Source organism: Hippoglossus stenolepis, chromosome 4, assembly GCF_022539355.2.
Source record: "Hippoglossus stenolepis isolate QCI-W04-F060 chromosome 4, HSTE1.2, whole genome shotgun sequence".
Classification (NCBI taxonomy): Eukaryota; Metazoa; Chordata; class Actinopteri; order Pleuronectiformes; family Pleuronectidae; genus Hippoglossus; species Hippoglossus stenolepis.
The window spans coordinates 22183200-22208781 of NC_061486.1; the positions used below are offsets into that span (position 1 = coordinate 22183200).

At 41.9% G+C, this 25582-nt stretch overlaps 1 protein-coding gene across 8 annotated transcripts in view; it reads right to left on the minus strand.

The window, feature by feature from the left end:
* Positions 1 to 480: 480 nt before the first annotated feature.
* kirrel3b (kirre like nephrin family adhesion molecule 3b) overlaps positions 481 to 25582 on the minus strand; it is a 164076-nt gene continuing 138974 nt past the window's right edge. The window contains exons 8-16 of one of the 8 annotated variants that reach the window (XM_035155564.2): positions 25419 to 25546; positions 24845 to 24971; positions 16552 to 16652; positions 13047 to 13245; positions 11163 to 11270; positions 10556 to 10639; positions 10130 to 10239; positions 9004 to 9090; positions 481 to 5192 (exon numbers count right to left, since the gene is read on the minus strand). In XM_035155564.2, the coding sequence (XP_035011455.1) occupies positions 4731 to 5192; positions 9004 to 9090; positions 10130 to 10239; positions 10556 to 10639; positions 11163 to 11270; positions 13047 to 13245; positions 16552 to 16652; positions 24845 to 24971; positions 25419 to 25546 (1406 nt within the window). In that variant the 3' untranslated portion in view covers positions 481 to 4730. Of the gene's footprint in view, positions 5193 to 9003; positions 9091 to 10123; positions 10240 to 10555; positions 10640 to 11162; positions 11271 to 13034; positions 13246 to 16551; positions 16653 to 24844; positions 24972 to 25418; positions 25547 to 25582 lie in introns of all 8 variants that reach the window. The other 7 variants (XM_035155563.2, XM_047339715.1, XM_035155561.2 and 4 more) reach the window with 7 other exon arrangements.

The window sequence follows — 25582 nt, forward strand, 5'->3', positions numbered from 1 at the left end:
TGGGGGAAGAATAAACAACAGTCTGCGCACTCTTAGCAAATACTGTACAAGTACACTTGAGCCAGGCATAGAATAGTCTAGTAGCTAATCGGCTAACTGAGCTACTGAATATGAGCTGATCAGGACGGGACTGAGTGATGGCCTCTGTTCTACAGGCTGGTGATGTAATTAGGATTGTGTTGTTTTTGTTAATTCTAGAATATTTGATTTAGCATCCTCTAAATATCTCCCTCATCTGCTACATCCAATATGATATAGGGACCTTTTAGCAGTGGATTTTCGCACAAGCTTAAACAGCCAACTACATCGAAAAAGAATAGCAATGTTAAGAGTAGGAGCTGTTTTTATAATTTCCCCCAAAGTTGTACTTACAGAAACCACTGTCCAAAACTGATTGCGAATGGTGAATATGGCCACAGACATGGTAATCGCTCATTCTGCTCACAGTCATTCTTTCTCAGACAAAAGAGCAAAAGGGACTCAAACTCAAACATCATTTTTATTCTCCAAATATACAGAGCAAAAGCATCATAGATTCACAGACCAGAACAGTTAAAATACAACCTTTTTTCAGATTTTTTTTTCTTAGATACAGAGGGGCCACCGCCTGAAAATAGCAGTTCACCGTTTAGAATTTACATGTTGTCTTTTCATCACTCTAACTGCATGTTTATGGTTCATTATTTATACAAACTCTTCAAATGACCATGTCAGTTCAGTACTTTTGTATTGACCTGGGTCCTGTAGTATTTGCAAACTGTTTTGCATTATACAGAACGATTCAACCAATCACAGAAGCAAACTCATTTGACTTTCAAATGATTTTTTCAGTTTCTCTGTGGCTTTATTGTGCACTGGACGCAGCGAAACCAAACCACACAGCGTCCCCGGTGTGCCCTTCAGGCTAAAGCAAACTCTGGGGGACGTTTGCAAATACTACCCAGTCCAGCCCTTACATTAGTATGTCATTAAAGTACTAACAAGGTTGATTGGTAGAAAAGAACAGAAGTGAGAGAGAAAGAGAGAAACAGAGTCATAGAAAGCATTTACCCAGTAAAGAAAGAAGGGTTATTATGATCGATCGGGAGTTTCAAATGGCACCTTCACTCTCTTCTCTTCTATCATGGACAGTAACACCCTTCACACAATCAGGGAGACTTTTGTAAATTACCATATGCACACGTAGGTGAGGTGTTGACAGAACTAATGTTCAGCTTTTCTTCCAGTTTATTTAGACGAGGCAAGTTTTTTGTTCTTCCACTGGGCAGAGACTCCATTACAAACACCTATCCTATACCTGACACTGCTCATAACCTCTGTGCCTCACCACGTTACCTTTAAAGTCACTGGACGAGAGACCTGCATCCTCTGCTCTGGAAAGCGTAGCTCTTGTTTTATCAGGAAAGGGCAGCAACCCCTTTTGTAATCGTTGTGTTTATTCATCTGTTCTGCCCTGGCATCTGCCTGTTGGCCGGACAAACAGGCACCGCCAGCCCCGGCCAGGGCGAGCGTCCACAGGTGAGCGGGGCAGATTTCCGTCCCCACGTGGGCTTCGATTCCCAAAGACGGACATGGCACTCGCATCCTATGGAGCTCTCACACCCACTGTGGCCGCTGCTGTGCGGGAGGGGGGTCGGGACAGAAGGCTGGGGCTGATCAAATATTTATGTTTGCTGTGCAGAGTGCAGATTCTCTGGACTGGGAAAATGCATTATGTTTGGACCAGTGTGGGAGCGGCAACAGATAAGGAAATCTGAAACCTTTCGACTGGAGGCAAATTTGCTTGTTTTATTGTTGAATGTGTGTCTTGTGCTGGAAGTTTTGAATGGGGGCATTTTGACTTTGGATGCTGTGGATGTAAAATGATGGATAATATATGCAAATAATAATAAAAATTAAAATTGTGTCACTGTAGCAGTAGATAGACTGTAATTGACTCCTGCCGATATCAAGGTAAGAATTTGGTCCTGCACTCATAAATCCTGAGGAAAATAAATGAAAAAAAAAAACCGGCTCAAGCATACTTGACAGACATCATGGTGCCAAATGTAATATATTTCTGGGCATCTGGGCATCTCTCAGAAGGGCTGAAGGTATAATAACCTCTTACTGCATCTCACTTCAAAGCTGTCCCAGCTAAGCTCCCGCTTCTCATCCTATAGCCTCCTGTGTGCTCTGTGTGCAGAGTGTGAGTTTTCCCCTGTGAGATCTGGGTAAGGCGAGAAACTCTTCGCACAAGCTTTTCATGTAATTTGAGAGAAACAAGCAAGAGGCAACGGAAAAAGAAAATGATTGTCAGCCTGTACAGTTTTGAAGCCACGTGGATTTGTTAGCTCCCGATGTAGGGAAAGTCTGACTGGGCAGGAAAGAAAAGCCAGGAGAAAAAAAATTATATACAGAGAGAGACAGCATTGGAGATTTATATACAGTCTGCTAAGTGCCAAGCTGGATTTATCAGCATTGAAACAGAGCTTTTTGTCTTAAGCTGTACAATGGGCGCCAATCCATTTGTAAAATTAGAGTCCAAACCACTGCCACTCAAGTGGAAAACCCCATTCAAATGCCTTGAATCTAATCGTATGTAAAGTGCTTACAACAACAACTTGCGTTTGTTAGAAATGCTTGGCTTGGTTTTTCTCAGGTCGGGAGTCAGATTTCATAGTTTCAGGCTCGCTTTATCCCAACTGACTGTGGCACCATGGAGCATACTGAAAAAAACGACCTAATTAGATCATATATATCATATTATGCTTTGTGTTCTGTTTTGGTTTGGTTTAAGAAAACAAAAGTGACATTGCCACCGCGAGCCACTGTTTTCCAGCTTTTTGCAGATCTTTTCCAGGAACTTCAAAGGCCTGATTAAATGATACCCCGGCTGATTCTATAAAGTGTGTTTGTGTTTTTGTGTGTGTGTGTGTGTGTGTGAACCTCAGACATATGAGGCTTTTGGTGGCTGAAATCAAAAGTCATGTGAGGCGCAACTGTGGCTGTGACAGAAATGTAATGGTTGCTGTAAAAGGGTTTGCCCTTATCAGTCAACGTATGCTTTAAGGGAGCTTAAGAAGACACCAGTGTCTTCTGATGGCAAATTGTATTAGGTTTCTGTCTGGTTTAGAGGCCTGAATTTTATTGGAAACAATGTGATGTTTGGTAGCATCCAGGCTAAAATAAAGACGGAATACTTGACAGTGTCTGCACTATGCACACTTCTGCAAAAAAAACGAAACAATTGCACAATTGACGTAAGAATCGCTTTGAAATTTTACGTAAAGTATGAGTTTGTGTTTCTGCATGATTAGTCACTAGTCTGTCTCTAATCTAGACTAAAACCAATACAGCCTCCATGATCAAATAATACACTTCACATGTCACATACAGTGTCGAAGACAACAAAATAAACTGATGCACTTGGAATATGTCAGCATTTCTCTCCACAGTAGCCCAAGATGAACAGCAGACAGCAGAAAATGAAACACCTTCCCCATATATGTGATTTCCCTCGATGACCAGCAGGGTCGCTGGTAGGCATACAGTCAGCGGCTCCAGTGTCAACAATGTTATTGACGACAGCAATGGGATAACAACACAATAAGGAGCTCGGCTCAAATATAATGTCCACATTTCATTTAACAGTTAATTCCCAAGTGTATGGCCGCTGATCTGCGGCGTTAGCGCGAGAAGCTGGTGCCTCGGAGCTGGATTTGTCGCGGTTCGCATCAACTCCCCGTCGACAGAGGAGCCGATGCTGTACGTCTATCTCACTTTGTCAAAGTTTGTATTGACACAGTTCAAACAGACCCTCAAGGCAAAGAAGATATGGGGGGAGAAGAGGCGCTCGTGTCTCATTTAGAGTCCTCAATGAGGGCAATCAGTCAGAAATTAGATGCCAAAAAAGAAATTGCAGTCAAATATGTACACTGATATTCTTTTAATCACAGAGTGCCAAAGTAAAATAATGACTCAGTGATTTAAAATGAGATCTCGGCCCCGCTTTATCTCCTCGGCTCTGTGGCCCAGATACAGCTGCGGAGAGAAAAAAAACCGCCGATCTTTCTCGTCGCTCGAGACGTCTGTGGGCACATGGAGAAAGTTTTCTTCCACCTACACAGGAGACGAGTTTCAACGAGCCCAGCTTAGCATACAGAGTTGGAAGGGAAGGTGGGGGTGAGGGAAGAGTTATCGTTTTTGAACTAAAACCAAGTGCACATTCGTTTTTGTGCTTCAAACTGCAGGAGAGCAGCAGGACATTGGCTCGCACTCATTATCGTGCCGGTCGTGCTGAGAGCTTCAACTCTCGTAACAACAAACTCTGTTCTTCTTCAAAAGGCAAACACTGTCTTTGCCATGGGACTGATTGTCACACAGAAGCCTCATATTCATATTCAACAATCCCACTGTGAAAGCATTGAAAGTATTGAATATATAGACTCCGAGCCTGTGTGTTGGCAAATAACCTCTTTGTGGCACAATTCTGATTTTGTGTTTAAAAAATGAAGGTGGTTGATGAGTTAAGCATGAAAAAAATAAGGCTCTTGATCCACTTTTGTGGGACATTGAGAAGTCTAGACAAGTCACCCGGCGGGTTAAAGCCAGTCCCGTCGTCTGCAGGCGTCCAGAGGAAACACACAGTAACACAGTTACTTTAGCAGCCCCTGGGAGCTAATTGTTTCACAGTTTTACAATCCAGACTTCTTGTTACAGCCTGGTGAAACACCCTCCCTCCCTGGTGGTCAGACATGGGTCTGCATGCGCTTCTGCAGGGGCCGCGTGAGGTCAGAGTTCTGCGAGGATGACTGGGAATAGTGGGAGGAGGAGGAGGCTGATGCCTTGCTGTCTTTGTCGAACTGCACATAGCCGTCCGGCTTACTGTAGCTGCTGACGCTGCTGTCACACTGTGTGTCGATGAAGGAGCTGGAGTCGCTGAGCGAGCCGCGCTGGAACTCCCGCTCGCAGAGCTCGATGGAGCTGCTGCCCATGCCCAGCACAAAGCGCTGGCTGTAGTCGTACAGGCGGTTGGGACCTGCTCCCAGGGTGGAATAGATGTTGGTGAAGGACATGCCAGTCGGTACTCGCTGCTTGCCCAGGGTACCTGTGTTGGTGGGGTTCCTAACTTCTGTGGACTGATTCCCTGCCATGGTAGGCGTGTGGTGCTCCTTGAAGGTATTAACGCTGTAGTAGCCGTTTGTTGGGTCCTGTACAAAACACAAGAAAGAAAGACTATTATAATAATTTCAGAAATCTCTGTCTCCGTCAAACTCTTTATTGTAACACCTATTTATATCATTGTAATTATGTGTAATAACAAAGTAGAGTCGAAAGAAAAGAAACTATCCCTTTATGTCATATGCATTCTCATGTATTCTCCTCGAAGCTCACCACAGCCAAGGTCAAACTAGCTGTAATTACCCTTCAAATTGGGGAATAAATAAGGAAACAGGCTGCTGTGTGCATCATGAGAAAGACTAAAAAACAGCAGCAGAGCTTAGTGCTAGGCTTTAGTCAGCCCCCATACTAGCCTAAAAATCATTTTCCCTGCTAATTAAGTGGGCCGCAATGATTCATGATTTGGCATCCTACATGTCACTGCAAAGTTTACTCACATACCAGCTTTAATTGGACCTCAATGGATCATAGTGTCAGTAATTTCATGTATGCACTGAAATGGCCTCTGAGGCTACGACTGTGTCACTTGTGTGTTAGTCTGCAGGCACCACGCTGTTGCTAAGGGTCCAGATAGGGCAGGCGTGTGTTTGTGTATCTGTTCTTTTTTTTCAATTTCCCCCTGTGAATGGATGTGAATGTCAAGCACGGCGAGCAGAAGAATCCTCATAATGAGGAAATGAGAGCGAGAACCTGAGAGGATCCTCGTTATGCTTGTCATTATCAGACAGAAAGGGAGGTTGTTTGCGTCTGGCCTTTATGTGTTTTGCCGTCCCCCCTCTGCTCTCGCCTCAAGCACGCTTTCATTAGCTGGGATCAAAAAAAAAATAAATTCAGCCCGAGGGAGGCAGGGGTGCTGGTTCGAGCAGGCAAACACAACAGAGGCACACTGCAGGGAGCCAACGCCAACACTCAATTCAGACAAGAGGACAAATGAACGGGGACAGAATTTGTTTCTGTGTCACTGATAAGCTCCAGCCTGCTGCAGAGTCTGAACTGACACCCACCTACAGTACGCCACCTTGCACATATCGGACCAGAATTGTGATATTAGCTGTATATCATAAATTAAATATGAATTGCGGAGTGAGAATTCATCTACAGTCTTGGCGACACGAAAGCGGGTCAGAGGTGGAATAAACACCTGCTGAGATAATCCTCTGTTTGATTTACCTGTGCATTTACATGAATAGCACAGAGGGATGATGGAAAACACTTTTCCCCATGTATTTGAAGGACTTGAGCAACAACTTACATAGAAATATTGAGTTTTTCTCTTGCATGAGTGTGCAATGTGAGGAAATTGTTGCACAGAGGGTGTTTTAATGTATTTTTTTTAAGATTTCAGGTGACCTTTTTGACTTTAAATGCAATTTATGTATTTAGTAACTGTGTGTAAAGGCCGATTTTACCTCTTATCGACGGTTTAAAATGAGAAAATTGCCAATTAGTAATTTAATTAACAAAGTTACTTCACTGGTGGGACAGCAGCACACACAGAGGAGAAGCAGACGACTTAACAACATTACTGGAAGTTAGACGAACAGGAAGTGAGCGAGGGGCCTTGATAGAAGACTGTCTGCAACCTGCCAAATCACACAAGGATCATTTATTGCAGTTGCAAGCGGTAAAATGCTTTCATCTGAGAACTGGAAGCAAAGTGCCTCGTCTGCACCAGCCGATCCATTCATGGCTATGTAAATGGGCGGACGGCTATAAACAGCACTGAAGTCAGTTTTTATTGCGTTCATTGGACATCGGCTTCACTGGATAAGACACAATTGGATGGATCTGACCACAGCAGCGTTTTAGTCTTTTTTATATGTACAGAACCAGTCTGCAGAACTCCAGCAGCATGACTATTGCAGGAGTATTGATAACACAGGATGTAGACGCACACCGCAGAGTAGACGCCATCCATCGGACACTGGTGGAGGACCCTGGGTCAGACTCATTTATCATCTTTCTAAATATATCATTATTGTCTCTTGCTACCTGCCACCACAAGTTTTAAAACGTCTTGTTGTAATTCGAAATTGCGCTGTGACTCACACTCTGCAGTCTGCCTGACATGCTGATGTCCACTTGGCTGCACAATGATAATGTCATGGTTTTGTCTTGAGTGTTTAGTTTCCGCCTCTTTTTGAAGAGTGTTTTCAGTTCATTAGTACCTCCTTGTGTTTCATGTATGTCCTTGTGTTTATGTCTGTATGCGTTGTTGTTTCTGTGTCTCTGGTTTCCCCACTCCGTGTTCTGTTTCCTGTTTTATTTTGTAGGCCCTGCTCCTAGTGTGTTTTTTTCTTTCTTCACTTCCTGTCTTTGTGATTGTCTGCACCAGTCCTCATGTGTTCCACCTGTGTTCAATTGCCCCTGTCTTCCCTGTGTGTGTATATAAGTCTCTGTGCTTCCCCTTGTCCTTGTCGTTTCGTCGTTGTAATATTTGTTGTGATCTCCTGTGCTTGTCTTAATGTCTGTCTTACTGCCTGCCGTGATCTCCTGTCCTTATGCTTCATCTCCTGTGCTCGCGTCCCCTGCTTCTTCTGGTCTCTGTAAACTTCTGGTGTTTTCCCCCGTGTGCTCGGTGTTTTTTCAGTTTTGACTTTTGAGATTCCTGCGTTTGTTATTTTTCTGTTGAAGACATTTTCCAATTAAAAGGACACCTTTTGTTTAAACTCTGCATCCTGGGTCCATATGCCTCATGGAACCTGACAGATTAGATCACTGTTTCGGGGCTCGTCTGGTTTAACAGAGAGTTGAAAACAGGCTGATCTGAGGGATTAGTTTGCATTTGCTCTGTTCTAACAACTGGAATGTCTCAGGACTACAACTGCATTTGAACTAAAAATAATACTCAATGCACTAAAAGTTTTCAGTTTTGCTTCATAGGACGTGAAAACTAAACCACTGAGCAGCACACAGATGAAACTTGGTGATGAAGCATTAAAGCATTGTAGATGTGCATGTTCTATTTGGATGTGCCGTTCTACTGCTGCTGACCAGTTCATTCTTTTCGTTATGTTTGACACTTTATGCTTACATTTACAGAGGGTATAAATGAAGTATATTTTTATTAAAAAGAAGGGTTAGGGTTACCCAAAAATGAGCATATAATATTGTTTCATAACCATCACAGGCCACTGAGTTGTCTTGAATCGAAACATAGTGTGGCAGATTTTGTGATATCGAAAATATTGTATCGTTAAAAATAAAGGTTATATTGTATCATGATGAAACTGCTTTAAGAAATACAGAAAGTCACATATTCCCTCATTGAAGTCAAACATGTGTGTAATAGACTGGATAACGGCTTGTATGCAGGTCCCAATGGCTCTGATGTGTCACATAACCCTTTTCTGCTCCTTTTGGGAATGTGTTGGGGAAAAAAAACGATTTTCAAAAGGTGAGTTTATTCCAAATTGTGAGCGGTTAGAAATGCTGCTGAAAGAGCTGAATCAGCACATCTGATAAATCCCCAGCACTTCTCCCAGTCCTACACGCTCTTTAAAAAAGCCCACTCTCCATCTATATGGTACAAGTAATAACTTACATTCGAGCTTCAGGGGCCCAACCAGCCTCTGATTTCTTGAACCACTCTTGATGGGAGACTAATTAATAAAATCAGACCTCTAACAGGAGTCATTTCGCCTGTGGACTTCTCCTTAGAAGAAGTGTAGCAGGAGAGGGATTAATGTTTTTTTCCCCCCTGCTATTTTGGTCCCAGAGTTGAAGACCAACCTCTGCCCCAAAGGCTCCCTTTCTCCCTTTCTCCCTTTCTCCCTCTCGCACCATCTTTTGCTCTCCCGCGCTCACGCCTTCATGTTGTCGTTGTTTCATGAATCATACCTTAATGTGCTGATACTCCTTCTCCTCCTCTTGCAATACCTCCAGCTGCTTCAGAACAGACTCCTGCTGGAATTCTCCTCGCTCCACCTGCATAGAAATCAAACAGAGTGTACTGAGAGTCTGTGTAGCTTCTCCCCCACTTTGAATTAAAAAAAACACACACTTTCAGACTGAAGAATTTCATTTTCATGATTGGTTCCTATTTTTTAATATCACTCAGATCATGTTTAACCTTTATTTGAGGCTGGCAGGGAACATTAATAATGCATCCATAAATATCTTTTATTTATCTTTACAAAATGTAGATTTGCGAGGCAGCTAAGATCATTTCCCTGCGCTTACATCTAGTATTGACTGCATTAAGTGTTTTTGAAAGAAGATGTAATCCAAAACCTCAAACTACAAATAGCTCGGCCCCCGGAGCAAACTGCACAAATGCTAAAACACTGGTGCGGCTCCAAAGACAGAGGTACACCCACTGTAGGATTACTCGGTATTCATCAGGATCTCCATAGTTACAATGTATTGTGGTCTGTTCTGCTCGTACAACGACTGGCATCATATTGATAAATATAGCCCCTGTGCTTTGACTGCAGCGCATATACAATCAACAAGCCTTTCTTCTTCTTCCATTAGTCATGAGATAATGTATTCCACATTGAACGGCGAAAGCAAATAATAAAGTGCATTCATTATATTACTGTCAGCTTAAGAAGCAAATGCAAAATATATCAAACTGGAATTGCCGCCTCGCTGTTCGATGCCTCCGCCAGCCGTTCAAGTTGCAGTTTACATCCATGGCTGCCAAAACTTGTATAATATATGTGGTGACTTGGAAGAACTTTAAATAAGTGTCTTAAGTGTATTTTGTCATAATTTGTGCACGTTTTGTGATGTCACATTGACCTCTCACCACCAAAATCTGATCAGTCTATCCTTAAGTAAACGCATGGACCAAATTTGATGAAATTCCTTCCAATGCACTCCTGAGGTATTACGCTCACATACATGCAGCATGAAGACATGCCGCCTCCAGCTACAGCGGAGGCATCAAAGAAGCTCATATTTTATTTCTCCGAACAGGGACAAGAAGTGGAAAGTAGTATGCTGTGACACTCACACTCACCATCAGTTGTTTCATGGACGTGTGCTCTTCATTCTCTCGCGCCGCGTTGTGGTCCTTGTGCACGATCTCCACACGGATGTCATTCTTCGCCGAGACGACTCCTTTCAGATCTGGCACAAACAGACGACACACATAACTCAATAAGCTGGATAAACACCGTCCTGTATTTGTTGACATTATAATTCCCCCCCAGGGCAGTTTCCAGCATTTATAGAATTTAGCAAAGATCCCAGTTTGTTTTTTTTTGCAAAGAGCTCCCCCACTTCCCTCCGAAAAAACAATACAAAGCATTATTAATCATTTGTCTCCTGCCAACACAAGATTATCTTTCCCGCATACATATGCAATCTCCACACAGCCTTTCCGAACGGTGGCTCATTCTGTTTGGGACAATGCTGATGATACTGTCATATAACAAAGTCTTACTTTCTGTCTTAATTTTGCTTGCAAGTTCTCTCTGGTGAGCACAGATGGAGACGGGCAGTGAGGGCATAACCAGGTGCGCTTCCTCTGTAGTATACAGACAATAGACATGCTGAGGGGACCAGTAGCACAGTTTGATTCTTGGCAAGAGACAGGGGACTGTCTCTAACCAGAGTCACTTGGAACATAGGTGGGTGAGTGAACATGGTGCAGGTTGTAAATAGCCTCAGAAGCGAATGCAGCCAGACTGAGATTGCATGAAATGAACCCTTATCACAATCTCTGTTCCACAAAAAGATGTCCATCTCAACAAGGCGTTTTATCTTGTGTTAAGTTTGACATTATGTTCCAGCAATTTATCTTGTGACAGGAATTTCTCGCAGCAGCTGTCAGTGTCTATTTTTTTTTTTATATTTGCCCCCATATCTTTTTTTAAAGCTGATGCACACATCCAAGGTTACTTAACTTTATAAGCCGATCTTTTCCAATTTGTGTTTAGTAAAAACAATATCTACAGCCGAGTGGATGGACATGTTTTGGTGTGCTTAGGGACCATACAGTACTTTGGCATACATGCTGGAGTGGGTGTGACGGGGCAGAGGAAACGTACTTCTCTGGGAGCGGGTGCAACAGAACGCTCCGATGGTGCCCATGAGGACAATAAGGGCCACGAACGCTCCCACGGCAATGCCGATGATCACCGCCACCGGGAGGGATTCTGTAGGGAACAACAAAGAGACACGTTCTCCTATAATAACATACCACAAACATCTCAAATACACATTAAGTTTAATACAGGGTGCACGACAAGAGTGCAAAGCCCAATGCAGAGGCCACCTTTCTCGTTCACACTGCCACATGCACCTCGTCCGTCCCGCTTTTCTGTCTCTCCAACAGAAAGGGAAGTGAAGGAAGACATGCGATTCTTTATCCCTGTAAGTTCATTTCACATTAACCCTCAGGCACAAGCTCATGTAATAAAAACATAAACAGGCACAGTGCCACACGAAAAAAAGAAATGTTCTGTACGCTGCGCCCGAACGACTGGAATAACTGGAAATTCAATTTAACGAAAACTAATTACCAAACCTTTTGTTGCCAGCGCCGGATAAACATTTTCCCACTAATATCGTCTCATTATCCTACTGTCTAATAACTTTTAATTTACACTCATTTGGGCAAACCGCAGCGTTTCACTGAGGGCTTTTATTTTCATCGAGTGGAGTGCAAGAGTGTGTGCATCCGTTTAAGCGTAATCATGTTTGTGTGTTTCTGCAACGGATGTTACGGTGTGTGTCTGCGACCTGGACGAGATTAAAGCTGCAGGCGCACACATCTATAAGCTGCTGCAACATTAAAAGTCCTCATTAAAGTCTGGTTTAATGAGGACCTGGGTTACCAGCCCACATTTATGACCTTCTCGCATTTTTAACAAATGCAAAACAACGAAGTACTCTTCCTACGCCATTAAAGCCTATTTAATGTCTCCATTGATCAATGTCACTTTCACATAAGCAGCTTATAATTTATCATTTGCGATAAGTGGATAGAAAAACAGCCTTTCCCGACGGTAGGAGGGAAAAGGTCAACAGATAAGAAGTATTCATTTTTTAAGCAAAATACACGTGTTACGTTTCTCTTGAATGTAAAGGACTCAGCAGGACCCAGCGTACTTCAGAGTTCAGACAGCAGTGTGTCTGTGGTCAGCAGTTCAATTTACCAGGGAGCCGCATTTCATCCCAAAAACTAATTTATAAGCAATTTATCGTGCGACCTCATCACATTTAACTGTACATCAAACGCTTCAGAATGTAGGCCATGCACTGTAGCTAAGTGTGAACATGCAGCAAGTCTCAATTGGTAAAATGCATTTTTTGAACCTGCATATAAATCAAAGTGGAAAAAAAAGATAAATTTTTTTTTTAAATCAGTCAATATCAATTGTATTATCACTGTTAATATCACATTATTACTTATTTTAAGTTTGAAGACTGATTTTTGCTCCTGCGTAAAGGTTGTGGTTTTAAACTCTTCTTTATGAGCAGAGAATGACAAACACTTAGCAACATATTTCACAAATCTGAGGTCTGAGCAATTCTGAGCTATATTACAGAGCTTGCACAATGCATAAGCTATATATCAATATGTATTGAACTTTTGTTACATTGCAATTGATAAAAAAATATTATTGCGCTAATTATTGATATAATTCTATTGCCCAGCCTTAATTGAACATTTGTTGTTCATTCATGTTGATGTTTCGTGTTAAAATTCATGAATTACTAATTAGTAATCAAATCCTAGCCCCCCCTAATTACATACACAAAAGTGCATTCACCCACAAACACACTGACACAAGCGGACAATATATTAGAGACACAGGTGAGCAAACACCGGAGCTCTGTGGCCGTCGGCCATCTGTCACGGTCTGAAAAACCACTGTCACGTGATCTGAAGAAGAGGAAGGTGGAACCTGTCGAACCTTGGCTCCCACCTTGTTCCTTAAGGCGTATGATCTCGGTGTCAGAGCCAAAGCTGTTCCACGCCGTGCAGTTGTAGATGGTCTGGAAGTCAGCCGGGACAATGTTGCTCATGGTCAGCGTGGAGATCACTCCTTCTTCTGTGGTGACCGTTTCCACTGTGTAGCGGCCGGATGTTCCAGACTCCAGCACGGTTTCCTTCCATGACCAAGCCTGAGAAAAGACAGACGCAATGGTATTTACCGTGTGATGTAGTTGACCACTAGAGGTGCTGTGGAGAAACTAAACGAAAAGTGGGTCCCTGACTTGTCCCTGTTTTTTTTGGTTCATGTTCTACCTATAAATGTCCAACGACAACACATGCAAATGCATAAACACGGGGGGGGGGACTGAGCAGAGCAGCTGCCTATAAAGAGGAAGTGACTGAATGTCTGTGCAAAGATTCAGCTTTCAATTCATTTCACAACAGCCATTGCAAGTTTTTAGCCATCTAACCAGTTTGGCTGTACAGGCAGGGCGGCTGTGGCTCAGAAGACGGGCGGTTCGATCCCTGTCTCCTCCATTCCACTTGCAGAAAGTGTCCTGACGCCCAAATTGCCCCTAACGGCTGTGCCGGCAGTGTGTGAGTGGTGAGCGATGGAGAAAGTGCTGCTCATTGCTGCACTGTATGAATGTTTGTGTGAAAGGGTAAATGGCAAGGCTGTACTCTAAAGTGCTTTAAGTGGTCATAAACACAGAGCATTTACCATTCACCATTGACGGCATATAGAATGCACATATTGTATATATTTCATATTTTATTTTTGTATTTAAAATCTTTATATGCTTATATTTCTACCCTTGCATGGAGCTATTGTAAGCAAACTCAATTTCCCCCTTGGATCAATAAAGTATTTCTGAGTCTGATTATCATTTTCTCAGTGGGTCCAGACTAAAATATCTCACAGATTATCGGACGGCGTATCAGGAAATTTGTGTGAATAATTATGGCTTCTATAAAAACAAAGTCGACCTTGTGATGTTTCCTCTGGGTCAAATTTGTTCAAATTAGTTTATGATCAATCCATTGAAAATGTAATAAGCATCATTAATCTTTGCTGTTAGCATTTAGTTCAAAGCACTGCTCTGGTTAGGTACAGCAACAGTTCTGCAACCATGGCTGTAGATTCGTACTGTTACTATGGGTTGGAAACACATCCAATAAGCATAATAGTGAATAACTGAACAATGAAAGATCCTTTTGTACAGCTCTTATGTGAAAGTTCTCCCACGTCAAAAGGCTAGTGAGCTATCTTAATATACTCCGTGACCAGAAGAACAGAAACCAACTTTGACCCCCGACAACAACCACCACTTGTTATGGCAGTGACTCAACAAGGGATTTCTCACATTCAAGGGTTAAAGGTGACCACACCATCACACACCACCGCTCCACACAAGTGTTGATCAGCGGATATATTGTTTTCAGATGCTGCTTTAGAAGCTGTTTAATTGGATGATGCTGCTCTGGTCATTATATCATTTCACCCTGATGTCCTTGGGTTCTTTATGTTGCTAAATGGAGCCGCACAACAACCATGAATATATGAAGCTGTATTAACGAGGGGCTAGCTGGTTTTATTCTGCTCTGAGGTTGAATGAGTTCCTGGAATCAATACAAATGCATTAGCTCATTGTGTAGGGTGAAGAGCTGAGTGATTCTGTTGAGGACGTTAAAACACTTTTGAACTCTGTTGTGGTTAAAAATGTTTTCACTCACCTTTTTTTGTTTTGTTTGACAAGCTGCCAGCTGACTGAGATATCTGCAGTATCTGTACACAGAGCTAATTTCTAATGGGTAATTGTGAACTGCGCGAACTCCAAGCGGGTCTCTCTTCACAACAGTGTTTGAATTACTATGCTTTTTGTATTTGGCTGTTGAGAGGCACCAAGCAACCATTTATAAAACAGTGAACTGTATGAGTTCACTGTTTGAGGATTCACGATATTGATATTACTCTGAGTACACTAATTGATTAGAACAAGATTGAAAATATACAAATTACTGATTACATTTTAAAAACAATAACAAACCTTTACATACACAACAGAACACAGACAATGTTTTCTCTTCCTGTACAATGCAGTGGAAGACGCATTGCAAAATATTCAGACCCTTTGACCTTGTGCACATTCAGTATCTCTCAGAAATAATAAAGGCAATGATAAAAGCTGTGTTTATAGTCAAATACATTCTAGTCCCACTTCCTTTCACTGGATCTTGATGGAACTAAAACAACTCTTGAGCTACAGACCAGTACACTGCAGATACTGTATGGTTTGTTCCTGGATGCAGGCAATGTCAGGCAAATTGCTTACACAAACTCATTGTGACATGCAACATTACACGTTCACATTTACTTCAAATTAATTAACACTTGGTGTCTCTTTGATAGACAGGGGCGAAGAATAGAATACCTGGAATACATTTATTTTGACATAATAATGTAACAAAACACAAACAGGCTTGACAATCCGTTCAGTGTGAGGGAGTGATGGATATGATGGGATGAGGTTGTGTTGACGCTTGAAATGCTGTGGCGAGAGAACCGTAGGATATAACAATAGATATTTGCATACAACGGGTTTATTTATGCAGCGTTATGATAATCTAACACGTGCCATGCAGTGGCTGCTACTGTGATGCATCTTAGTGTAGACTGCATTCACTATGGGTGAAGAATAACATGATTAATTTCTCCTGATTTTTAAGTGAAAAAAATTCATTATGCTGGAGACAGATGGAGAAAGATGAAATGGTGCTAGCAAACAAACAACACATTTAACTTCAAGCTCGCAGGATGCAAAGGAGGATAAGTAAAGAAGAGGAAATGCAGTGTTACTGAATGGTTTGACACGTCTTTCTTAAATAAACAAAATCCAGGATAGACACTTCAGACCCAGCAGCCCAGGCTCCGCAGCACACCTCTCAAATAAACCTGTTATTAATTATGTTGCTAGTTAATTCTGGACATCAATATAATAAAAACACACATTAGATGACAAAGTGTCGCAATTAACCACGTGCGTCTGCAAACACGCACACCTGTACACAAACATATTAGCAATAAGGGCAAAGTGAGCTCAGAGAGTAGGCTGTTTATATGAGGTCCATAAATCTTAATAGGATCAGTGCTAACAGAGCATGAGTGCGGATTAAATGACAAACTGAGGATTGACGCTGTAGTTTCAAGCCCACGTTTCCTTATGAAAACAAACAAAGTTCCTCAGCCTTTTATTTGCTCGTAACGTCTGCGCGTAGTAAACAGATCAAGAGAGTTTAGTCAGATATTATATTTCAGGGAGAGCAGTGGAAAATAAAACAGTCATTTTACTGTGTTTTTAATGCTCAGGTGCCATAAAGACATAAAATACCTATTTACGATGTAGTTTCAAGTGTGTCCTCGCAATAGAATGGGGATCAAAATCGAGACAAAGGTAAGATCAGAAAAAAAATGTAAGCGATCCAGATGTACTTACAATGCGGTCTGGAGGAGGTGTACTTCGGATGAAACATTTGATTTGTCCCTTCTCTCCGTGTAACGCTTGCTGTGTCTGTGTGCTGGAGATAGTAGGTGGCCCTGCAAAAGAGAGAAAAAAAAATCATAAAAACCAAAGTTTGAAGATGAGTCACAGAAATTGAGAAGATGAATAATTAAATAAATGTTTATATGACAAATCTGCTCAATCCAGATCTTGTGGCACATTATGGTGTAATGGCTCCCATGTTCCAGGCAGTAACACCCGAGGTGTTCAGTAATTTGGAACTCCGGGGGGGGAATAATGTATTGCGTAGCGGCACGAACATGCCTCATCCCATGGTACAATCTGGCCAAGGACATGCCAGGACTGAATGAAGGTTGATTTATGGCTGTTTGATTCCTCCCGCTGAGATAAACGTCGCTGGAGAGTGCTACAGCAGTTCTTTGGAGTGTAATCAGGACTACACAGATGAAAAGAGAAAAATGCCATTGTGGGGAGATAACACCTTTTTGTTGTGGTGTTTCACCTCAATCAATCTGCTGGCGGCAGGGCCGACCCCTGAACCGACAGGTCAGAAAATAACTAAACATCAAGCCCCACATTCTATATATACCCAAGCCAAGGGATGGAAACAGATATAGGGCTGATTCTGTAACACTCTTACACAGTTTATGTCTAGAAGACGCTCTGTCGGCCTGATTCAGGTTTCTCCGATATCACGTTTGATTAAATGGAATGTTTTCATTAGAATTACAGATGGTGTGATCGGGTCTCGTTCGTTAGCAGCAGTTGCAGGTGTACGGCCGTGGAGCCAGCATGTGTTAAACCTTGGTCAGGCTACAAGATCTCATCTGACAAGGGCAGCTCAGCCTAAACGACTGGTCTGCCTCCCATCTGGTCTGGAGGCTGTTCACACCAGGTGACAGTGCTAATATGAAGACAAGATGTCACACATGACCCAATTCTGTCTTTTAAGTATATTTCCCCTTTGGTCCTGAAGAGCTCACTCCAAGGGAAATTACAAGAAAAAGCAAAGCACAGAGGTTTATGTTAGTTCTATATTTTCATAGACACAGTATACAAAAATAAACGCTGGAGGGGGAATTTGCAAATGACCCAAGCATATTTTTGTATTATTCTTATGCCTTAATTTCCATTTAATTCCCTCTACCAAGGAGAGGGAATGTCTTCACCCTATTTTGTTTGTAAGCAAGATTTTGCAAAAACGACCCAACTTAGTGGAAGGAAAAAAAAACCATGAATGTTGTTGTGAATCCAGATCAGGAGCGGATCCAGCAATCTGTTCTCTCATTTTCTCTAACACTGCGAGATGATTATTTGTTGGACATTTCCACAGATTGAATTTATGGGGACTATTGAGTCCTGGCTGAGAAATGAACTCTACTGAATGACATTCTACTTTGTACAGCATTTTACCAAAAGCAGCATAATTTCAATCAAATTAGACTCCACACAAACGGCATATTTTTTCTGTTCATTTCCTTTTCTGTTATATTGAATACGTTTTTTATGATTATGCGCCTCACGCTAGGCTCGCACGTAACTAACTTTTGCAATAAGATTTCTCACTGCTCTCGATTTCCACCATCGCTCTGAGATTTCTAATTTGGACCTCTTCACAAAACACACGTCCAGCTAGACCCACTCCAACATAATCAATCGTATATGAAAGAAAATCATGCAGGCTTTGAATCAGCAGCCTTGAGCTATTTTTAAGTTGCATGATCAGCACATTCTGAACAATTGTTAATCTTGAAACAAATGTATCTTGAACCATTTAGATGTATCATGGATATTATTAAAAAACACACTAGTTCTGCTGTCTTCGGTTGGTTGATCGAAATTCTCATTTGTTGGACAATCACCAGTGTTGCATTCATAAGAACAAAGTGCTACACCAACAGCCTTCCAGGATTAATCCTCTATCATTGGCAATAGGAAGGAAGGATGAAAATGTCAAACTTGCCCAACCCAATGGAGACTGCTATTTATTGGTGTGTCTATATTTTGTTGAATGTATATGTACAAAAGAAGTTGAGTGTAACATTGCAAATAGAAGCTTGTAGCTCGACAGCCAACGACAACCAAATATCATCTAAATTTGTGTTTGAGGCTTTTAGAGCAAACGTATCAGCATGTTTCAACGAGTTTGGTCTAATGCTGATTAAATTTGCTACAAATACTTGCTTTTTATCAGAATTAATGATACATGTCAGCTAATAGGGCCACGAGGTAGAGTGATTCTAATACACTTATTGAGTGCACCAATCAGTTGGTAAAATAGTTTCTTTGGTTGAGTACAACACTCCACTCCCCTCTCACCCACTGTAATTTCCCTCAAATTGAAACACAAAATAACAAAAGCAAAGGGTCCATCTTATGCTTTATTTTAAGGCCTTTTAGAACAGGCACACAAAACAGGCACACAAAAATGTGTTAAAATCAAATATTAAGCATGTCTCTTGTGATGTTGGAGGTTAAGAATGTGGATTTGAGGGGGTGGCAAGTGTGGCAGCTTCTTGATTAGTGAGACAACTCACTGCCAACTTCCTTCAAACTCCCGCTCTCTGCCATCTCTCTGACGATACATAATTGCAGTTTATTACCTGTCTCTTATTAAAATGAATTAGCATTTTAATGAGCCTTTGCCAGATGGCGCCTTGGTATGCTACTGGAGGAAGCTGGGAAGCTGCTACGCGCTGCAGAGTGAATGCAGCAGACAATTTGAGAAAAATGAATTGAAAGCTGTTTTCCTGCTTTCACTGGTTTGCCAACATGGAATTACAGTATCAGTACAGCGTGTACAGTGGGGACCAAAAAGTCTGACAGTGCCCTCTGACTTTAGACCCTGTATTTGCTGCAGTTGTGTGGCGTGCATGTATTAACTTGTGATTAGGAGATGAAAACGTAAATATGTGGTTTATATGAGCTCTGACTGTCAACATACAACACGATGACTTGCATGACGGCTGAGAAAGGCCTGGGAAGTGGCTGGGGAAGATCTATTTTATGGATTAGGGCTGCAAATGAGGAATATAATTAAATAGCTTTATCTCACTGGCTCAGCCTGGGTTGTAAGTATATGTATGTGTGTGGGTGGGTGGGTCAGGGAGGTGGGTGGCTCTACAACATCAATGTTAGCAGCAGGGGAGGTAATCAAAATGTTGGGTGCAATGTTTTGCTCATTCATTTGAGGAGGTGTTAACCCTGGAGTGGACATTGCAGTCTGATTACACAATATCAGTGTGGGAGTCAAAAGGCCACGGCTTACATTCCCTCTGTAAACGGAGGCATCCACTTTGAACTAAAGCTCCACATTTCCTCACCACCTCGACACAGCTACTTTTTATTTATACCTTTTCTTTGTGTGATAAAAGAGAGTACAAACAGCCACAGGGCAGCTGGAACAGAAGAGAAATGTCTTGTATTGTCACTGGTGACCACATTTTCCTCTGGGACAAATTCATGGTTGCAGAGACCCGGCCTACGTGCTTAAGCTGCCTGTTGGAGTCAGTTCTTACTGTGAACATGCTGTCATTTTGTTAAATAAAATAAAACAACTTCGAGATTTTAAATATATGTAGATGTAAATACTGCATACTTGTTGAACCCATTTAGATCGGATGCAACATATGCTTGTGTGTAAATTGTGGATGGTGAATTTTTGGGTTGTGGATCATGGTGGCGGCTGATGGTGGATAATCTGTACAACTAGAATGCTTAGCTTCTCACACATACCACCATTATTGGCAATACCACTGTCATTGCATCAATACTTCAGTCATTGATTCACCTCTTCTTTTACTGTCTTTCTTGATGAGGGTTGAGGACACTTAAGCCCTAAGAGGCAAATTGTGATTTGCGAATATGAACAAAAAATCTTTTTAATTGATTAATTGATATAGCCTTAAGACTGGGTGTGATATTGTGTTGACGTGTGCGCATTTTCAAGACATGTGACCGATGAAATACATTATTTGCTGAGATACTAACGGGAGAGGCGGAATGTATACATGTAGTGTGTTTATTTGTTGGAGCTTTATTTGTAGCCTGTGTTTCAGATTTTTTTTTTCAGATTAGGGAAAAGGCAAAAATTTACAATGAAAGCCAAAGTTAGCTAAAGCCAAAGCTCTCAAATGTCTGTCAGTAAATGCTGTATATGGCACCTTTAGTCTTAATGGGATAAAACATCTAAAATGGAAAACGCTACTTAAACAAACAAACACTGAACCCTTCATTTACATCAGAGAATTGCTTCCATTGAAATTTTTAATAGTAAATTATTGCATTACAGTGGTTAATACAACTGTTTTTTTCTTACATTTTCTTAAATTGTTGGTCTATTTACTTAGTTTTGCTGCAAGACTGGGGGAGAACCATTACGGCTCATGTTTGCCTAATCTCCCTGCTTTTTCATTTCAGTTACTATATCACGTTAACAATGATCGTGTCTGAGCAGGTGAGGAGCTGTTATCACAACGCATTTTATCTCTTATCCCGAACTGTGGAACGGAGGCAGCCATTACGTTTAACTTCTGTAGAAACACACACTTTTACTACCTCGAATACTTCACCTCATTTGGCTGCTTGGCCTCAATCCAGAATGTATTTTCTCAACCTCATTTCTTTTCCTTGCATGGAGTGATCCACACAGTGTTCACTTTGTACTGCAAAGTACTTTTACAGTATTAACACAGTAGAGATTAACAGGCCAGAAACACACTTTTAGAGCGTCATCCAAATTTGCAACTTGTCAAGACACATTGAGAACATTATTATCAGCTCTGGCTATTTACTAGACTTCATTTCCATTTCAGTGGTTGTGCCGATGGAGATTTTTCAACCCCTGTGTGGTCAAATATTTTAAAAGGAACCTTAGAGCAGTTTGACTAAAAGCTGTTGCACTCCAGCAATGAAACATGAATCTCAACGTGTGAATGAACCATTCTGCAGATCTACTTTTTAAAACAAAGACAGTGCAGTGCCTGTTCTAAAAGATGCTTGTTTGGAATGGGCTGTTTGTTTGGCCTGTGGTGATGCTAGTTGTAGATATTAGTCAAGACCTGCTGCTGGATTCAGTCCACACAACCCTGAAGCTACACCACCGCTACTGCAGAGCCGTTCATCTGTTTATTTAAAGTTTGGTGAAGCTCGACTCCGTGTGTAGAACCTGGAACTAGACAATCAATTTCCTTTTGCTGTTGTCGTGAACATCAACAATGTCACTTAACTTGATGAGTCCCAGCCGCTGCAACAGGGCTCTGATCGCCTGCTTATTTCAAGTTTCCAACAATTGAATGTATCACGTGTGAAGCCGATAAGATGACGGTTCTTGTGAGAGAAGAGCCACATACAGACAGAGAGAGATTTCCTGAATTAGCAGAGATGGTGAGAGAATATATAAAAGGTATTTTTTTTACACATAATAAATGAGAGTTCAAGTGACAGGTACACATGATGTGAAATAGTGAAATTGAAGCCCTGAAATCCAGATTATAATTTATGATGCTTAGATTTAACTGGTGAGATAAAATACTGTATGCTTCATCTTGAATGCAGTTTTCCACCCTCATTAATTTGTGCCGTTCTTTCTTATACAATGTCAGTGCCAGTTTAAAGAAGGCTGGAATGCTAATTAGCTGTGTACATAAAGGCTGCCTAGAAAGAGGAACATCACAAAAGAAAAAAGATCTATAACCACGCAGTGCTCTGTGGGATATCGGGCGGATTCTCAAACCCCCCGTTTCTTATTGTGGAAATGGACTTTTCCCTCCCTCGGCTGCTCAAGCACTGAAATGTGTCTAATTATACATATTGCTAAGCCCAAAGACACACTCGCATACCTACAAACATAAATGGCTGTACTGATGGATATATTAATTAATATGTATTGCATGGATATAAGGTCCTTGAGCATACACAAGCTAAATCCTTTCAAGCATGTCAGATAACTTCTCTCAATTCCAACTTCTGCAGGACTGTGGGGGGAAAAAAAACATGCATATATTTTGTATGCTATGTAAATAATCACATGCATGGACGTGCACAGAAGCCCACTTCTTTAAGTGCATGAAGCCACTTGACGGATGTGACGCACACGAAACGCAGGGATGCTTTGCATTCTGAAAATGTTTGACTGGAGTAGGCAATATGTATCCATTAGTGACTTAAACACAAACTGCCTCCCCTGCTAGCTGTTTGATTATAATTAAATTACATTCTTCCCCAGGGGAGGCAGGAATCCTCGCGTCTATGCGGTATGCCACAGTGGGAGTCAGTGACACACAACGGCAGAGAGGAGGGAGACAGAAGAATGACAAATTATAAACACATGTAATTTAAATGATGGCATTAAGGAATCGGGGGGGAATAACTGCAGGGAAAACAAACAGCAGCGAAACATCCAAATGTGCAGCAGACACTGTCGCATCATGAGCGCTCTGAATATGCACAGTGTCGCCTGAAATGTTACTGTATCATGGGTCGTCCTCCCGAAAAAAGCTCACTCATCCGTTATGCTAGTTAATCACTGTCAGAATCAATCGCGTCCTGCTGACTCTCACTGACGGGCCTACAGGCTGGTTAAAGAGCGCTCGCACACATTATTCTGTTGTTCAGACGGTGGCACAGGACGGTCCACGAACCGCCGAAGAGAGCCCCCGCCTGTCACCGCCTCCCACTCCCAACTCCACCGCCTCAACCGCAGTGTTTGCACTTTCACAGGCCTGGCAATCTGATTCGCCTCAAAGACAGAGTACGAAATGACTCAGGACTCCTCGTGTGGTTTGAAAAAAAAAGAAAAAAGATGAATTTCAATTATTCAGAAGGCTAAAAAGAAAGGAGGCTTCTGAATGTCAAATACCAATCCAGGCAGGGAAGTGCAAGATGGAAAAAAAAAAAGTAGAGGAACAAACAAATAAAAACACTACAAGTCATGCAGAACCTGCTTGAATGAAGTCCGCAGAGACTAAATAAACATGCCATTTCTGCTTTGTTGTATGTCTGCCAGAGTTGTGTGGTGTTGTAGTCTTTATTAAAACAATCCATCTTCATTCTCTCGTGAAATCTTTCTTGAACACAACACAATCTCCATAGTTACATGAGCAGAGAGGGGATGCATCAAAATAAACTGGTACGCTGGATATAATGTATTCTGTTTGCACATTAAGGCTGCACAGTGGATGCCAGTATGGCTTGCCATCCAGAGAATGGGAGACAATAGAATTAGTCATGATTTTGCTTCCTTACTCTTCCGCCTCGATTTTGAATTGAGATGGAGGGAGTTGATTGCGGTTCACAGAAAGCCACGGTTCTGATCCTGCGCTGGAGGGGATGCTGGTATCCCATTCTCTGTGATATTCAAAGCTGATGTCTGGATTTTGAAAAGAAAATCTTTACACACACGTTTTTCTCACTACTTGGTGTGTCATCATCCCCAAATCAACATCAGCCGAGCTTACAGGCAGAGCCTTTTGTTGGCTTTCAAAACATACAATGACACACAATCAGCTTTTTATCTCCGCATCTTAAAGTCCTCTCTACTTTTTTTTTTTCACCCTCCTTTGGCCCATGCTTCTCTCAGATGGACACGGGGGGGAAATAAAAGACATGTAAATCCCACGGCTAATAACCTCTGCCACACCAAAGCATCGCTCCCTGAATATCAAGCACTGATAATGAAGTCATTTGTTTGAGAGTTGCCAGGTCTCCCACCAAGGCTGGTATTCATTAGTCACACAGTGCCTCAGAAAACGGCAGCTTCCCTGTTACTCATGCAGAATATAATTAGCATTGAAGCACATTTCACCTATTTAAGAATTGTGTGACCGCATCTAGAAAAGACGATGTCTATATTTATTGCATTTACCAGTTACAGGCTTCACAGTGATGACTGTTGATGAAACAGCTTTTACCTTTGTCAGCAAAAACTACATTTTTATGAGCACACTACGCGACACATCGTTGTGCTCTGTGTTTGTGTGTCTGTTTCGTATGATGGATTGTGTGTGTACCTGCCTGGTAAAATCAACCATGTCTCCAAGAAACTGCTACATGAAGGAAATAAAGCAGCACATTCTCTTGGAAGTTTCAGAGGGGAGAAGACTTTTGTAAACCACAGACGAAGCAGAACACTGACTCCTGTGACAAATTGCTTTCTTCTTCCCGCCACTGACCCCCCAGACCTGGGGATTCACACTTGTATATGTACGCGTTTGACAACTTTGTGGGTGTGCGCCCGTGTGGAAGTCATATCAATAATACAGCTTACCATTGACAGTGAGTGAGACCTCCTTCTCCCCGGCTCCGACACGTGGGACCACAGCGCGGCAAACATATTTCCCAGCATCCTCTTGTCTCACGGATTTCAGTGTCAGGAGGTTGTCATTGCTAAGAACCTGCAGCAAGATAAAAAATCGTCAAAGACCATCAAATGCAATGAGGAAAAACACACCTTTGCATGAGATAGCAACAAGGAAAGGCTATGGGGAAAAACTGAAGGCAGCACATGGACCATTTAATACCTTAAAGGGCACCTCTGCTCAATTATTAAAATCCAATTTAGGGTCTGAGCTCAGCAGAGTGAAGAGGTTGGCTTTGGCCTTTTATGTTGACAGAAGCAAAGGTGGAATGATTCTGAATTTGCGGCTCAAATCAACAGATCTCATGAGACAAGGTTGCCTCTTGGCCGGGACTATAATGGCTTCAAAACCTTTAATGGACATTTCAAAAGAAACACGGCGATGACATGAAATAACTACTCAGAGTACCTTGTTCAAAAAGAGGTTCCATTAGAGAGAAGCAGCTTTTGATCTATTGTGCACCACAGAAATCAGTGTACTCACCACACCAGATCCCCTCTTCATCCACACTATGGTAAGGGAGGGATTGCCCGTCCATGCACAGTTGAACACGGCATCAGATCCCAGGTCCACCTGCAAGGACTGAGGCTCTGCAGCCATGCGAGGGCCAACTGTTGAAACAAACATCGTCAACTGTCTATGATTCA